This window comes from Lutra lutra, chromosome 4 (assembly GCF_902655055.1).
Source record: "Lutra lutra chromosome 4, mLutLut1.2, whole genome shotgun sequence".
Taxonomy (NCBI): domain Eukaryota; kingdom Metazoa; phylum Chordata; class Mammalia; order Carnivora; family Mustelidae; genus Lutra; species Lutra lutra.
This window is the reverse complement of record NC_062281.1, coordinates 139148760-139166498: the sequence shown is the minus strand read 5'-3', so window position 1 is coordinate 139166498 and position 17739 is coordinate 139148760. Positions and strand designations below refer to the sequence as shown.

General features: G+C 34.7%; 1 protein-coding gene across 1 annotated transcript in view; it reads right to left on the bottom strand.

Moving 5' to 3' along the window:
* ANKRD13C (ankyrin repeat domain 13C) overlaps positions 1–17739 on the bottom strand; it is a 97993-nt gene that overhangs the window by 36810 nt on the left and 43444 nt on the right. The window contains exons 5-7 of the mRNA XM_047727430.1: positions 11087–11132; positions 5198–5264; positions 318–462 (exon numbers count right to left, since the gene is read on the bottom strand). Coding sequence (XP_047583386.1) covers positions 318–462; positions 5198–5264; positions 11087–11132 — 258 coding nt within the window. The remainder of the gene's footprint in view (positions 1–317; positions 463–5197; positions 5265–11086; positions 11133–17739) is intronic.

Below are 17739 nucleotides of genomic sequence, written 5' to 3'. Positions count from 1 at the left end.
GGTAAAAGAGCTGGCACAGGTGCAACAAATCAGAGCTACAAATGAGAACTAAAAGAAGTTGGAGTTCATTTAACTAGAAAATCATCAGTGAATTATGAGCAAATGGTCTCAATGGAAGGTCAGGATGAAGACCTGAATATTAAAAAACAAACAAACAAAAAAACCTTAAAGCTATTAGTAAAGAAATGAAAGCACTGGGAATGAACCATCTCACCTATACTATATGACTTTTAAAACAATTACATTGATGTTTGGTTGCATACATAGATATTTTTAAAAAACCATTTAGAGAAATACTGACAAGATGACATGCTCACCTCATGGTGTATTCGCTGATAAACTTTTTGTTCATTGTCTAATACTACAAAAGATTCAGAGGGTGCCGCATCCCCATTGAAAATGAAGCTTAAATCCCCTCGTTGGCACTTCATGTCAGTAAAGTCTATGAGAGTAGTGTCAAGCCTGTGAAAGACGGATAGATGAGAAACCTGACAAATAAAATTTTGATAAAACTCTATGATAATTAAACAAGCTTTGTTGCTTGTTTAATTGACGCTAACACCATATTTCAAAGTCAAACTTACAGTAAAAAGCTAAAGTATTTTATTTAAAAACACTGAAAGAATATTTAAATGTATATTCCATTTTTCCTATGTTTCATTTTCTGAATATATACTTTATTATTCCAACAAGAAAAAGATTGTTTCCACATTGTTCAAATATTTCCACAACTATACCTTGTTCCCTACCATTGCTCTTGCTGCAGCTACTCCATAAAAGTTACTTCAACTGTGAAGGTCATTAATGGAAAGCAGACTTGTCTAACATTCTTTGATCCCAACAAGACCATGTTGCTAGTTCATGAGAGTATATAGGAAGGGTACACACAGCAATAGATGGACCACATTCTCAGATTAAGGACTATGTGTCCAGTCTTGCTCTTTTGATCTACATCTATGCCTTAGGCCTAGCCATCTAATACCAAGCCTGGCTTCATTCTTCAACTAGATAAATCATTTAACTTATTCCAAATTCTTGTCCTTTCTGTTTCACTTCCCAGGTTCAGATCAGCAGTCTCTTTCCTATCATCTCCATGGCCTAAAAACCTTATGGATCATTTATGTGCCAAAGATTCATGGACTCATAAACTTGTGTATTTATGGTACTCCTTGGTAACTAAGACTCCTTGGTAACTCCTTGGGCATGGTCTAGGCCCAATGGATTGGTCTCAAATAAATCCCACAAACCACGGTTTGTTGAAATTCGGGATTATACTAGAATGGAAAAGTTCACAAGCCCCCCAAAGTGCTTCAATCTTTCACTATGCTTTGTAGATCACATTAGGATCTCTCTTACCGGCTACTTAAAACACAGTACTTAATCTAAAAAATGGGTTGACACAGCTGTTAAGAGCTGCTGATTATACCCTAGCTACTGAGTTTCTAAGAATTCATTACTTCATTTAAGTTATTCAATTCTCATCTCAGGCAAAGGGAATAAGCATTCTTGTTTTCCCTACACAGAAAAATCTGAGAACTGGAATATATCTTAGATGCTGCTTCAAAAGAGTAACTGCAGTTACATATGAATTTATCAACAAAACTACTACCTTTTAAAAGTGAAGGTGATACTAATAATTTTGCTAGGGTAACAGGGAGGAACCAAGAGCAAAGAGGGAAGTATGGTTACCTTATATACAAGGGTCTCCTTTCTAAACCATATAAAATGTATATACCCCCACAGAATAAAATCAAGAAACCCTAAAAAAAAAAAAGCAAGTCACAAACTTCTAAAGAGGTGAATCCTGCCTGATGCTTTATTGCTGAATTCTAGCTCCTGGTCCACCTCCAGGGGCCTGCTACTGTACTACTAGTGCCTGTACTACTAAATATATCCTGTTACTACCTGTATATGTGGCATAAGAAAAAATAATGACAGTAAAAGAGGCTCATCCCCTACCTCTGTAAGATGTAAGCTACTGATAATATAAAAAAGGAAAAGATCAGGGGCACCTGGGTGGCTCAGTGGGTTAAGCCTCTGCCTTCAGCTCAGGTCATGATCCCAGGGTTCTGGGATTGAGCCCCACATTGGGCTCTCTGCTCAGCAGGAAGTCTGCTTCTCCCCCAACTCCACCACCTGCCTCTCTGCCTACTTGTGATCTCTGTCAAGTAAATAAATAAAATCTTAAAAAAAAAAAAAAAGGAAAAGATCATTTTATATAAGTGGTCTATTTGGACTTCAAACTTCAGCTACCAGGGAACTCCATACCCCACATAAAAGAGGGAATGAAACAGAACAATCTCCTGCCTCCATTTCCTTCTTGCCTAAACTGGATGAAAGTAGTAGTGGGTTGGAAGGAATGAAGATAGAGGAAGGGATAGAGATAAGAACAGTGAGGGAAGAGATGCACAGAGAGAAACAGGAAGACAAAGACAGACATACATGGTGACATTTGAAACCTTAGATCTAGCCATACCTAAAATCACTCATAGCCAATTTTTATTTGTGTTTTTATAATTTGCAATTACAAGGAGACTGCCCAGTACATTTTCTGGAATATCCCTGACATATTAGATGGCCTACTGTATTACACATGCCTCATAAGGATATAATTACCATGATGGCATTTTAATGTATTAACTATTCCTTGCTTTAAACGTTTGAGTCTAAATATTTTTAATTTTTGCCATGTGATTAGCCATGAAAAAAAAATTATATAACTGCAAAAATCTGAATAGAAAATGTTTAAAAAAAAAAACAGAAAACATTCTTTTTGAGATAAAAGCTTGAAAAATGCCAAATAACAATGAAAAATAATATAGAGCCTTCTCTTGAGACAGGAAAAGCCTGAGAAGAGGCAAATTTGGCCTGATCATTTCAGTCAGTGGTTACAGAATGCCTCATAATTATTACAGTGAAAATGTTTACTAATCTTCTCAATAATAAAGTTACTCATACTTTCCTATTTCCACTAAAGTATTCATTTCTCCTTGACACCAGAGAAGATATTTTAAATGATCACATGGTTGTCATGAAACACAAGTAAACTTTAAAGATTTCTTTGAACATAGTTTAAAATTCAGTTTCATTTGAAATGATGTTTAAAAAAAAAAAACAACAATCTCATGATGTTTACATTTGAAAGTTATTTAATCTTAATGGTTTTTTTTTAATTAGGTTCTTCTCATCTATGCAAAAAAAAAAAAAATCCTTTGTCATACATCCTAAAACCCAGCCTCTCCATTAATCTGGTAAACTTGGTAATGAGAACTTTAGAACCTATCACATATCTCCTTTATCCTCAGTTGGTTGTAAGCCCCAGGTCTGAGCATCTTGATAAATTATAGTAGCTTCCTCTTAATCTATATTACTCTATATTCTCTGGCACTATTATTTTATTGTCTTTATTATATAATATGCATATCATTTACTTATAAAATTCATATATAAATGTGAAATAATTTTTTAAAAGAAGCTCCTTTTATCCTACATTTAAGACTCAGAACTAAAACTAACCTTTTTTAAAAGTAGCATATGGAAAATAATAATGTTCTCCCAAATTACCTACTATCTTTGGCAAGCACCTAAACATTGTTAAAATGATGAATAATTTCTGATAAAAATCATAATATAATGTTAATAGGCTGCTGAAATAAATCTACATCATTATCAAATCCTTTCCTAGTTTTTCTATTTTTCTGTATTTTGCAAGGTTTCTATATGGACTATGAATTTAACATACCTAAGTACTTCCATAATTAGAAGCATCGGAAGAGGTTGTTTTTAAAAACAAAAACCAGAAATATCCACCTGAATCAAATTCTACTGCTTGAGGACAATTACCGTAGAACTTACTTTCAACTAAAGATTATCTCTTCACTATAATTTAACATAACTCTTAATCTCAGAGTTGACTTTCTAAAATGTCTACCTTGTGACATGGTGATAACACATAGGAAGTCAAAGGTCCTGACCCAGACATTAATTCACAATATGCTCTTATAAAAATCACTTCACCTCTCTAAATTTTCTCATCTATAAAATGAAAAGTTTTGGGGGCACGTGGGTGACTCAGTCATTAAGCTCTGCCTTCTACTCCTTCTCCCTCTCCCACTCCCCCAGCTTGTGTTTCCTCTCTTGCTGTGTCTCTGTCAGATATATAAATAAAATCTTTAAAAATAATAATACTAAAACAAAGAGTTTTTATGAGATAGTCTCAAGATGTTCCAGTTCTAGACCTTTACATGTCCAAATTAATATTCTGGAGACATGCAGAGACACAGATTTACAAAATTATTGACACACACACACACACACACACACACACACACACACACATATATATTTTTTTTATAAATACACACACATGTATATATAAGTTGGCATATTCATTAGTATTATATACATCTTACATATGTATAATTTATAAATAGACCTGTATTTTTTTTAAAGATTTTATTTCATTATTTGACAGAGACACAGTAAGAGAGGGACTACAAGCAAGGAAAGGGGGAAAGGGAAAAGCAGGCTTCCTGCTGAGCAGGAAGCCCAATGTGGGGCTCATTCCCAGAACCCTGGGATCATGACCCAAGCCGAAGGCAGATGCTTAATTACTGAACCATCCAGGCGCCCCTAAATATACCTATATTAATATAAAGTTTAAGATATAAGTAATGATAAAAGTAAAATGAGTAAAATAAATACCATCAGACCCAAAAATCAATCTTAACTTTAAAAAGAAAAAGAAGAAAATTAAAATTAGCCTTAAAGTGTTCCCTAGAAGGAATAGATGATTAAATAGGTGCATGGATAGGCAGAGGAAGGAGGGGTATGAGAGGGATTGAGAAAAAAGAACAAGAGTTGGGTGCTCCTTATGTGTGTCCCTATTCCTTAAAAAGTCAGGATCAGAGAGATAACCACCTTACATCTTCCCATTTTAAGATCTTCATGATCTTCACTCTGTTTGTCTCCTAGATAGTCTGCAGTTGAATAGGAATTACTACCTTTGATTTAGTCAAGATTTTATCTTTGGTTTCTTTTCTATACAATGTCTCAAATAAGATAACATACTGTGAATATATTACAGCATGTTTAAGTTATCAAATACTACATCCAAATGTAACCTATTAATATAGAAAGAAAACCTTCCTCTAAATCTCAATTTTCTGTTACTCAGAAAAATATCAAATCACCTTACCTGATATTGATACCTTGTTTGTATATTTTACATGCATCAGAAGGCAGAATTCGGGAAAGTAAAGGCACTGTATTTTTAAAAAGAAAAGATAAAAGATAACTACCTAGTTTTGAGACATTACAAATTTCTTAATTAGAAAAAGAGTAACTTAAACATTTTATTAATTCACTAAAATTGTAATAATTTCCTTTAAAATAGTATTTTCCACTTAAAAATAATATATAAAGCAATTCTGAGCAACTTCAAAAATCTACCATTTAATTGGAATTGTTATATAGTTCACCCCTCTACCCACCTACCCACCTACAAACACACAAACAGCAGAGTCAATACAGTGTCACTCTTGGGTTCATATTGCAGGGCATGATTACAGATGAGCAAACAGTGCCCTATGACAACCAAACCATCCTGAATGGGTAACCTGATGAACCTGGATCCTTCCTGAACCTTTAAATACAACCTCATTAAATAGTAGAAAAGCAATGCGTATTTTAAAAACACAGACATTTTTAGAGCTAAATAGTCTAATTTGAGATTGAACTACAAATATGTGATCTTGGTTATTACTTAAGCTCACTGCACCTTAGTTTCAAAATCTGTAAAATGGAATCATACATTTACCTACAGATTTCTACATCCAGTATTGTTCATATTCATATCACAAGCATATTCTGATATTTTTCTTATTTATTAACTGCTACATTTTGGGAAATAGTTATTCTTTGGATGAATAAATCTACATACAGGCTATACTAAGCTACCACATACAAAAGAAGAAAAAACCAAAATGTGAAGTTCAAAATACTTGAAATCAAAATCACATCACACATACATATGTATATAAGAATGTGTGTGTACAAGATATACTACATGCATATTTTATAAAATTCAGCATTTTAAAAATGAATGTTAAATCAACCTCAGCTAAAAAGAAACAAAAATTTCAGAAAAATTAAAGGCTAGTTTTTTAGTTAACTTTTTAAAAAGCATCATTTTCTAATTAACATAAAAGGTGTATTAATATATCAATGTCTTTTTTAAATTCTTAGGGGTCATATAATCCATGATTTTCAGCATTAAAGATAGTTTTCTAGACATTTCATTATACAAAAACAAGTTACTGCCCAAAGGGAATATCAACTAAGAGTTACCCTAGTCAGAGAATATATGTCATTTTCTTTCTTTCTTTTTTTTAGTTTCAGAGGTAGAATTTAGTCATTTATCAGTTGCATATAACACCTAGCATTTATTACATCAAGTGCCTTCCTTAATACCCATCACCCAATTATCACTTCCCCATAACCAACTCCCTTCTAGCAACCCTCAATTTATTTCCTTGAGTTCAGTGTTTCTTACGATTTGCCTCCCTCTCAATTTTTATCTTATTTTTCCTTCCCTTCCCCTATGTTCATCTGTTTTGTTTCTTAAATTCTGTATATGAGTGAAATCATATGGTATGTGTCTTTCTCTGACTAGTTTCGCTTAGCACAATACCCTCTAGCAGTTCCATCCATGTCATTGCAAATGCCAAGGTTTCCTTCATTTTGATGACTCAGTAACCATTATATGATAAAAATCTTTCCTCATATGAAATAACAGAAGTTGAGAATAGCAATAATAGCATTTATCTTATATAAATGATCAAAGCTCTTCTTTAATGCTCTTTAATCAAGATCCAGTTTTCCTGTCCTTAAGTGTTTAGTAAAGTGTGAAAAAGATAATTAAAGATAGCACCCTAATTTATGAATTTAACTTAATTTATTGCATCTTTTGAAGTAGTATGGTAACCTATGGTAACAAAACAAAATTTATAATTATGTATCAATACTTATTTATCAAAAATCAGAAACACAGGAACAGACAAATACAGAGACAAAATAAATTGAGGAATTGAGAAGCAAAAGCTAATAAAAAGGGAAAAAGGAACACCATAGACAAAAAAACAAAAAAGATTCCTGCTAGCTTTTAATACATTCCAAAAATGGAGCGATTTGCATTTTCCCAATTCTGTGATGACTTTTTTCCTCCCTCATATAAACTGAACAATCGAGGTCTCTTTATCTTAAGTTATCTCAGCATAATCTGAGAGTTTAACATAGCACTCCAAAGGTAGCATAATTCACTGAACTGAAAAAAGAAGAGTCTCTACATTTTAATTTTGGATTTGTTTTTCCTTTTCAACACTTCCTTTTGATTCAGGGTCTTTTCTGGTTCCATACAAATTTTAGGATTGTTTGTTCCAGCACTTTGAAAAATGCTCTTGGTATTTTAATCAGGATGGAGATGAAAGTATAGATTGCTCTGGGCGGCACAGATATTTTAACAATGTTTATTCTTACAATCCATGAGCATGGAATGTTTTTCCATCTTTTTGTATCTTCTTCTATTTCCTTCATGAGTGTTCTGTAGTTCCTAGATCCTTGTACTCTTTGGTTAGGTTTATTCCAAGGTATCTTATGGGTTTTGGTGCTATTGGTGCTACTGTAAATGGAACAGATTTTCTAATTTCTCTTTCTACAGTTACATTGTTAGTATATAGGAAAGCAACTGATTTCTACGCATTGATTTTGTATCCTGCCACATTACTGAATTGCTGTATGAGTTCTAGTAATTTGGGGATGGAATCTTTTGGGTTTTCCACATAAAATATCACATCATCTGCGAAAAGAAAGAGTTTAACTTCTTCTTTGCCAATCTGAATACCTTTTATTTCTTTCTTTTGTCTGATTGCTGTTGCTAGGATGGGTATTAAGGAGGGCACAGACTGCACAGAGAACCAGATGTTATACGCAATGAATCATGGAATACTACATCAAAAACTAATGAGGTACTACTGTATGGTGACTAACATAACATAATTTTTAAAAAATGGTTTTCCTGTCATTTATGCCTTGATCTTAAGAATAGTTTCTAAACCTAGTATTTTCCATCTACAATACACAAATAATAGTCTCAAATACAGAATGGATACTCTGTAGATTATGAGATAAAGAAACTTGTAAAATATTAGTTTTTCTGTTTAAATGTGCTATATACACAAACCTAAATTTGAAGTCATGATTATTACGATGCTATAAATTATTTAATGTTTTGCAGTAGGTATAAAAAGGGCTTCCTTCAAAAACATAGTTTCATTTCTTCCACACCAAAATAAAAGTCTGCAGTATCTGTGGTAGTTATTAACCTCATTTAAAAATGAAGACACTTGGGAAAGATACGTGATTTGCCACATCAGATAGGAACCAGTACTTCTGAGTCTGATTTAAAGCTTTTCTATACCTAAAAACCTAAGCTGGAATAGTTTAGTTTACTTGCTATTAACCAAGTCTGAAGCAATTTTCAGTCAAACACTAGATATAATAGTATGAAAAAGGGTGTGCATGCTCCACTACCTCTAATTACACCTAATCCTGGATCTCAGTATTTCCTAACTTTCCCTTATTTCTGAGTTGCTCTTTTATCTTTTTAATATCAGAGTTTTAAAAAAAAAGTGTCATAGTTATGTAGCATTTTATGTTTGCAAAGGGAATTTATAAATTCTTTTTTTTTTTTTTTAAGTAGGCTCCATGCCCAAAACATGGGGCTTGAACCACAACCCTGAGATCAAGAGCTATATGTTCTACCAACTAAGCCACCCAGGTACCCCAATATTAGGGGTTTTGACAATGCAGAGAAACACGCCTAAATTCTAGAAAAAAGCTGATTAATCAAATCTAAAAATAGGAATTATCCTGCATTTTTTAAATCTAAAGTTTCTAAATTAAATATAGCCAGTGAGCTTAGTTTTTAGAGTTACACATGATATCCAGCCATTAGATGCTAGTAGTTTTGACAGAAATCAGTAAAATCCTTTATCAACAATAAAACAGATGTGCTGACTTTTTTGCATCAAAGTCAAGTTCCCAAAGAAGGAATACTTTCAATACCGAGTTGTTATGTCATAAATTTGATTATGCAATATTTACAAAGTTTATAACTACAGATACATGTATAATTTCAGCAGTGCTTACATCCATTTCTGTTTCTTCACATAACTGAAATGTTACTTTTAAAATATTTTAAAACATTTTGAAAGATAAACTTTTTAGATAAACTATTTTAGAATTTAAACTACTAACAATTTCTTGAGAATCAGTTAAAGAGCCAATATACTCAAGGAACTACTTCAATATAAGATTGCCAAGCAGGGTTGCCTGGGTGACTCAGTGGGTTAAAGCCTCTGCCTTCGGCTGGGGTCATGATCCCAGGGTTCTGGGATTGAGCCCCACATCGGGCTTTCTGCTCGGCAGGGAGCCTGCTTCCTCCTCATCTCTCTTCCTGCTTCTCTGCCTACTTGTGATCTCCCTCTGTCAAATAAATAAATAAAATTAAAAAAAAAAAAAAAAAGATTGCCAAGCAGGCCTGGGGTTTTTACAGATGGAAAAAAAAAATTGGGTAAAAACAATAGTATTCAGGTTTTACACCAATCTGACTTGGAATTCTTTTATTTTACAAAGCTACTACAAATTCCTTTTTCTCTCAGTGTTCTAAAACACCAGGACTCTGAATGTTATATAAAGCATAAAGGCAAGGTAGGTCTACAGTATAAAAAAATCATGTGTGATTTTGATGGAGCCAAAACTAACCCAATAACCTAGAGTTGTAACAATGCCGGAAAAAAAAGATTATGTTAGAAACCAAAACTTTACATTTAGAGATAAAACACACTATAAAAATTTTAATCATTCATGCTATACATTATTATGTATTTGTTGAAATAAAGTTACTTCCTCATGAACCAATGTGGAAATATGTCTATGATACATTATGTAAAAATGACAAATTGCATAAAAATATAATGGCATGATCCCATTAAAAAATAATTCTGAGGATAAATACACATACATGTATTCATTTGTGTGTATATATACATGCACATGTACACCTGTATTAATTTTGAAAAGGGTTTGAAAGCATTCACGTGAACAGAAACAGTGATTTTTATGGTTGTCAATATCTGATTAGTTTGATGATGATTTGGGGGATAAATATCACTAAGCATTCAAATACCTTTGTATCATAGAAATTAATTGAGATGCTTTAAAAAAATATGTAAGCTCATTATATCCAAGCCTACATACAAATTACATTGCTTTTAAATCTTCAAAAAACACTCCAAATTTAGTAGTTGCTTAACTAGTAAAGGTCATTAGCATCAAATTCCTATTTAGACATGAAGGTTTTCTCCCTAAATGGACTGAGATTTAAAATGGGGATGAGGGAAACTTACCTTGCCAAGATAAATCATTAAATGACTGCAAAATATCTAGGGATTAAGATCTTATAAATAACTGAAACAGTGAGCAACCAAACAGTATGTTAAACAAGTAGCTACAAAGTATACAATAAAAGTGGCAAAAATGACTGAAAGATGACAAAATATACAAAATCATAATGTTAACTGAATTCTTCTCATTCAGGGATCTAAGTACTATATTTCAATTTCCTTAAATTCAGCAATTTAATAATCCTATAATTATTCTCTTCCCTTTGAGAATTCCTTATATTTATTACAATATTCAAACCTTCATTTTGTTTAAAAGAAAAGACAATTTTCAATCTTAAAAATAAGATTTTTGAAAGTTTTTTTAAGTTAATTTAATTTTCTTTCAGAGTTCCAAAACTCATTGTTTATGCACCATACCCAAGATTTTTGAAAGTTATTATTTAGGTGGGGATAATTAAGTATTACTATAGGGCTTTACTACCATTACATTCAATGTAATGAAAAATATTTAATTTTCCTTAAGGCAAGTATCAAATTTGCTAACATTTCTATAGAATAGTTATTTTTGCACTTGCATTTCTGCATGTGCACATATTTTAGAGTGAAACACAGCACATTCTTACCCCAGCTTTGAAAATCCCAGTGAAGTTCCAGATAAAAGTCACCTAGCTGAGAAACAAAATACAAATAATTACTGAATGCATCTTAGTTTAACAGCTCTTATATCTACTGAATATTTTACTTTTTTTTTCAATCTATAATCATAAAAGGTCTATACACAGCAATAGAAAATAGTTTCAATTTCTGGAATTGGAAGAAAAAATATGGTTAAATCACAAAATAAAACATTACAATAGTACATATTATTATACTTATCTACAAAGGAAAATATGCACCAACTGTACATTTTACATGAATATTTTAACCACAATGAAACATATCTGAAACTGACAGGCATTTAAATTGGTATCAACAGTGTTGGGAGAGGCAAGATGGCAGAGAAGAAGCAGACTGAAATGACATCAGATCCTTGGAGTTAAGCTAGGTAGGTATCAAACCATTCTGAATACCTACAACATAACAGGAGATAGAAGAAAAGAAGAGCAGCAACTCTAGGAACAGAAAACCCACCACTTTCTGAAAGGTAGGATGTGCGGAGAAGTGAATCCAAAGCAACGGGAAAACAGACCACGGGGGGAGGGGCCGGCTCCCAGCAAGTGGCAGAGCACTGCACAAAATGAGAACTTTCAGAAGTCTGTTCCGCTGAGGGACATCGCTTCAGAGGTTAAGTAGGGGTGAAGCCCTCGCGGGGACCTGGGTCCCATGGGGTCACAGAAAGATTGGGGGTGTCTGAGTGTGGCAGAGCTGTAGGGTATCGGGTTGGGGAAGCCTACTACAGAGACAGAGCCGAAGAGTGAGCATTCAGATCAGAGTTACCTTAAACAGGGATCCAAGGCATAGTCAGACCACTGCTCTTCCAGCATGTACCCCATAAGCGGCAGATCCGGGGAGACTCACCTTCCTCCTCCAGGAGGAGCAGTGCAGCAGTAATCTGCTGGGTTTGGAGACTCCAATAGGGGTCTCCAGATAGAGTTTGGAGACAATTTCTATCTCCAAATAGACAGAAATGCTTGGTCACAGGCTGGATGAGCTCGGAGTACAGCCAGAGACCAGGGAGACAGGAGTGACTGCTTATCTTTGAGGGCTCACTGTGGAGTGAGGCCCCCAGCTCTTAGCTCCTATGGGGCGGGAAACTGGGAGACTGCCATTTTGATTCCCATCCTCCAAAGCGGTACCGGAAGCATTCAGGAAACAAAAGCTCCAAGAGCAAACCCGAGATTACTTAGCCTGGTCCCTGGCAAGGGTGGTGCAATTCTGCCTAGGGCAAAGACATTTGAAAATCAGTGCAACAGGCCCCTGCCACAAAAGATCAGCAAGAACATCCAGCCAAGACCAAGCTCACCAATCAAGGAGAAAAGCGGAACTCCAGAGCTAGGGGAAAGCAACGCACTCAATTCATGGCTTTTTCCCCATGATCCTTTAGTCTTGCAAAGTTAAATTTGTTTAATTTTATTTTTTTCTTATTCTATATTTTTAACTTTACCTCTTTCCTCTTTTAACTGTTTTAACTAGTTTATGATAACAATACCTTTCTAAAAAAACAAAAATCTTTTTAAACTTTCTTATAGTCATATTTTATCCCTTCATTGTATTTAACTTTATCTTTTATATACATATAGGGGTTTTTTTCCTAAAAAATTTTGGGATACAATTTCTTCAAATAGATCAAAATATACCCTAATCTAGCACATGGTTTTGTTCTAGTCTCCAGACTAAGCACATTCCCTCCTCTTTTTTTTTTTCTAACCAACTTATCAATTCCCTTTTTAGAATCTTTTTTAAAATTTTTATCTTTACAGTCACACTCCATCCTTTCATCGTGTTTACCCTTATTTTTGTGTATATATATATAAATTTTTCTTTCTTTAAAATTTTGGGAGACAGGTTCTTCTAAGAGACCAATATACACCCAAAATCAAGTGAGTGGCTCTGTTCTATTCACCAGTCTAATATATATATTTTATTATTTATTTTTTAAATTTTTATTTCTTTTTTCCCCCTTCTTCTCCCCCCAGTTTTGGATCTCTTCTGGTTTGGTTAGCGTACATTTTTCTGCAGTCTTTGCCACCTTTTTGGCATTTTATAACTCATTCATATATCCTTACCTGGATAAAATGACAAGGTGGAAAAACTCACCACAAAGAAGAGAACAAGAGGCAGTATCAATGGCTAAGGACCTAATCAACACGGACATTGGGAATACATCAGAACAAGAGTTCAGGACTACATTTCTCAAGGTGCTAGCTGGGCTCAAAAAAGCTATGGAAGATATTAGAGAAACCCTTTCTGGAGAAAAAGAACTAAAATCTAACCAAATTGAAATTTAAAAAGCTATTAATGAGGTGAAATAAAAAATGGAGGCTCTTACTGCTAGGATAAATGAGGCAGAACAGAGAATTAGTGATATAGAAGAACACATAATGGAGAATAAAGAAGCTGAGCAAAGAGAGACAAGCAACTACTGGACCACGAGGGGAGAATCTGAGAGATAATTGATACCTTAAGATGAAACAGCATTAGAATAATTGGGATTCCAGAAGAAGAAGAGAGGAAGGCAAAAGGTATACTGGAGCAAATTATAGTAGAGAATTTCCCCAATATGGCAAAGGGAACAAGCATCAAAATCCAGGAGGCAAAGAGAACCTCCCTCAAAATCAATAAAATAGGTCTACACCCCATCATCTAATAGTGAAACTTACAAGTCTTAGTGACAAAGAGAAAATAATGAAAGCAGCTCGAGACAGTAAGTCTGTAACATACAATGGTAGATGTATTAGACTGACAGCAGACTTATCCACAGAGACCTGGCAGTCCAGAAAGAAATGGCATGATATATTCAGAGCACTAAATGAGAAAAATATGCAGCCAAGAATACTATATCCAGCTAGACTATCAATGAAAATAGAAGGAGAGATAAAAAGCTTCCAGGACAAACAAAAATTTAAAGAATTTAAAAACACCAAACCAGTCCTACAGGAGATATTGAAAGGGGTCTTCTAAGCAAAGAGAGAGCCTAGAAGTAGCAGAACAGAAAGGAACAGAGACAATATACAGTAATAGTCACTTTACAGGCAATACAATGGCACTAAATTCTATCTTTCAATAGTTACCCTGAATGTAAATGGGCTAAATGCCCCAATCAAAAGACACAGGGTATCAGAATGGATAAAAAAACAAAACTCATCTATATGCTGTCTACAAGAAACTCATTTTAGACCCAAAGACACCTCCAGATTTAAAGTAAGGGGGTGGAAAACAATTTACCATGCTAATGGACATCAAAAGAAAGCTGGGGTGGCAATCCTAATATCAGATAAATTAGATTTTAAACCAAAGACTCTAATAAGAGATGAGGAAGGACACTATATCATACTTAAAGGATCTATCCAACAAGAAGATCTCACAATTTTAAATATCTATGCCCCAAACATGGGAGCAGTCAATCATATAAACCAATTAATAACAAAATCAAAGAAACACATCCACAATAATACAATTAGTAGTAAGGGACTTTAACACTCCCTCACTGAAATGGACAGATGTTCTAAGCAGAAGATCAATAAGGGAATAGTCTTTAAATGACACACTGGACCAGATGGACATCACAGATATATTTAGAACATTCCATCCCAAAGCAACAGAATACACATTCTTCTCAGGTGCACATGGAACATTCTCCAGAATAAATTACATCCTGGGTCACAAATCAGGCCTCCACAGGTACCAAAAGATTGGGATCATTCCCTGCATACTTTCAGACCACAATGCTCTGAAACTAGAACTCAATCACTAGAGAAAAGTGGAAATGAACTCAAATACCTGGAGGTTAAAGAGCATCCTACTAAGGAATAAATGGGTCAACCAGGAAATTAAAGAAAAATTGAAAAAATTCATGGAAACAATCGAAAATGAAAACCCAACTGTTTAAAATCTGTAGGGGCACAGCAAAGGTGGTCCTGAGAGGAAAGTATATAGCGATACAACCCTTTCTCAGAAACAAGAAAGGTCTCAAGTACATAACCTAACCCCACACCTAAAGGGGCTGGAGAAAGAACAGCGAAGAAAGCCTAAGCCCAGCAGGAGAAAAGAAATAATAAAGATCAGAACAGAAATCAATGAAATAGAAACCAGAAAAACAATAGAACAGATCAACAAAACTAGGAGCTGGTTCTTTGAAAGAATTATTAAGATTGATAAACCCCTGGCCAAACTTATCAAAAAGAAAAGAGAAAGGACCCAAATTAATAAAATCATGAATGGAAGAGGAGAGATCACAACCAGCACCAAAGAAATGCAAACAATTATAAGAACATATTATGAGCAACTGTACACCAGCAAAGTTGACAATCTGGAAAAAATGGATGCACTCCTAGAGACATAGAAATTTTCAAAACTGAAACAGGAAGAAATGGGAAACCTGAACAGAACCACAACCAAGGAGATTGAAGCAGTCATCAAAAATCTGCCAAAAAAAAAAAAAAAAGAACCCAGGGCCAGACGGCTTTCCAGGGGAATTCTACCAAACATTTAAAGAAGAAACTGTTTCCTGAAACTGTTCCAAAAAATAGTAATGGAAGGAAAACTTCCAAACTCATTTTATGAGTCCAGCATTACCTTGATCCCAAAACCAGAAAAAGACCCCACCAAAAAGAAGAATTACAGACCAATATCCCTGATGAACACAGATGCAAAAATTCTCACCAAAATACTAGCCAATAAGATCCAATAGTACATTAAAAGGATTATTCACCACAACCAAGTGGGATTTATTCCAGGGCTGCAAGTTAGGTTCAACATCCACAAATCAATCAATGTGATACAATACATTAATAAAAGAAAGAACAAGAACCATATGATACTCTCAATAGATGCTGAAAAAGCTTTTGACAAAGTACAGCATCCCTTCCTGATCAAAACTCTTCAAAGTGTAGGGATAGAGGGCACATACCTCAATATCATCAAAGCCATCTATGAAAAACCCACCGCAAATATCATTCTCAATGGAGAAAAACTGAGAGCTTTTCCGCTAAGGTCAGGAACATGGCAGGGGTGTCCATTATCACCACCTCTATTCAACATAGTACTAGAAGTCCTAGCCTCAGCAATCAGACAACAAAAAGAAATTAAAGGCATCCAAATCGGCAAAGAAGAAGTCAAGCTCTCACTCTTCGCAGATGATATGATACTTCATGTGGAAAACCCAAAAGACTCCACTCCAAATCTGCTAGAACTTGTACAGGAATTCAGTAAAGCGTCAGGATATAAAATCAATGCACAGAAATCAGTTGCATTTCTTTACATCAACAGCAAGACAGAAGAAAGAGAAATTAAGGAGTCAATCCCATTTACAATTGCACCCAAAACCATAAGATACCTAGGAATAAACCTAACCAAAGAGGCAAAGAATCTATACTCAGAAAACTATGAAGTACTCATGAAAGAAATTGAGGAAGACACAAAGAAATGGAAAAATATTCCATGTTCATGGACTGGAAGAACAAATATTGTGAAAATGTCTATGCTACCTAAAGCAATCTACACATTTAATGCAATGCCTATCAAAATCCCATCCATTTTTTTCAAAGAAATGGAATAAATAATCCTAAAATTTATATGGAACCAGAAAAGACCTTGAATAGCCAAAGGAATATTGAAAAAGAAAGCCAAAGTTGGTGGCATCACAATTCCAGACTTCAAGCTCTATTTCAAAGCTGTCATCATCAAGACAGTATGGTACTGGCACAAAACCAGACACACAGATCAATGGAACAGAATAGAGAGCCCAGAAATAGACCCTCAACTCTATGGTCAACTCATCTTCGAAAAGCAGGAAAGAATGTCCAATGGAAAAAAGACAGTCTCTTCAACAAATGGTGTTGGGAATTGGACAGCCACATGCAGAAGAATGAAACTGGGCCATTTCCTTACAGCACACACAAAAATAACTCCACATGGATGAAGGACCTCAATGTGAGACAGGAATCCATCAAAATCCTTGAGGAGAACACAGGCAGCAACCTCTTCAATCTCAGCCACAGCAACTTCTTGCTAGGAACATCACCAAAGGCAAGGGAAGCAAGGGCAAAAATGAACTATTGGGATTTCATCAAGATCAAAAGCTTTTGCACAGCAAAGGAAACAGTCAACAAAACCAAAAGACAACTGACAGAATGGGAGAAGATATTTGCAAATGACATATCAGATAAAGGGCTAGTGTCCAAAATCTATAAAGAGCTTAGCAAACTCAACACCCAAAGAACAAATAATCCAATCAAGAAATGGGCAGAGGACATGAACAGACATTTCTGCAAAGAAGACATCCAAATGGCCAACAGACACATGAAAAAATGCTCCACATCACTCGGCATCAGGGAAATCCAAATCAAAACCACAATGAGATTCCACCTCACACCAGTCAGAATGGCTAAAAATAACAAGTCAGGAAATGACAGATGCTGGTGAGGATGTGGAGAAAGGGGAACCGTCCTACACTGTTGGTGGGAATGCAATCCACCAACTCTGGAAAATAACATGGAGGATCCTCAAAAAGTTAAAAATAGAGCTACCCTACGACCCAGCAATTACACTACTGGGTATTTACCCTAAAGATACAAATGTAGTGATCTGAAGGGGCACATGTTTATAGCAGCAATGT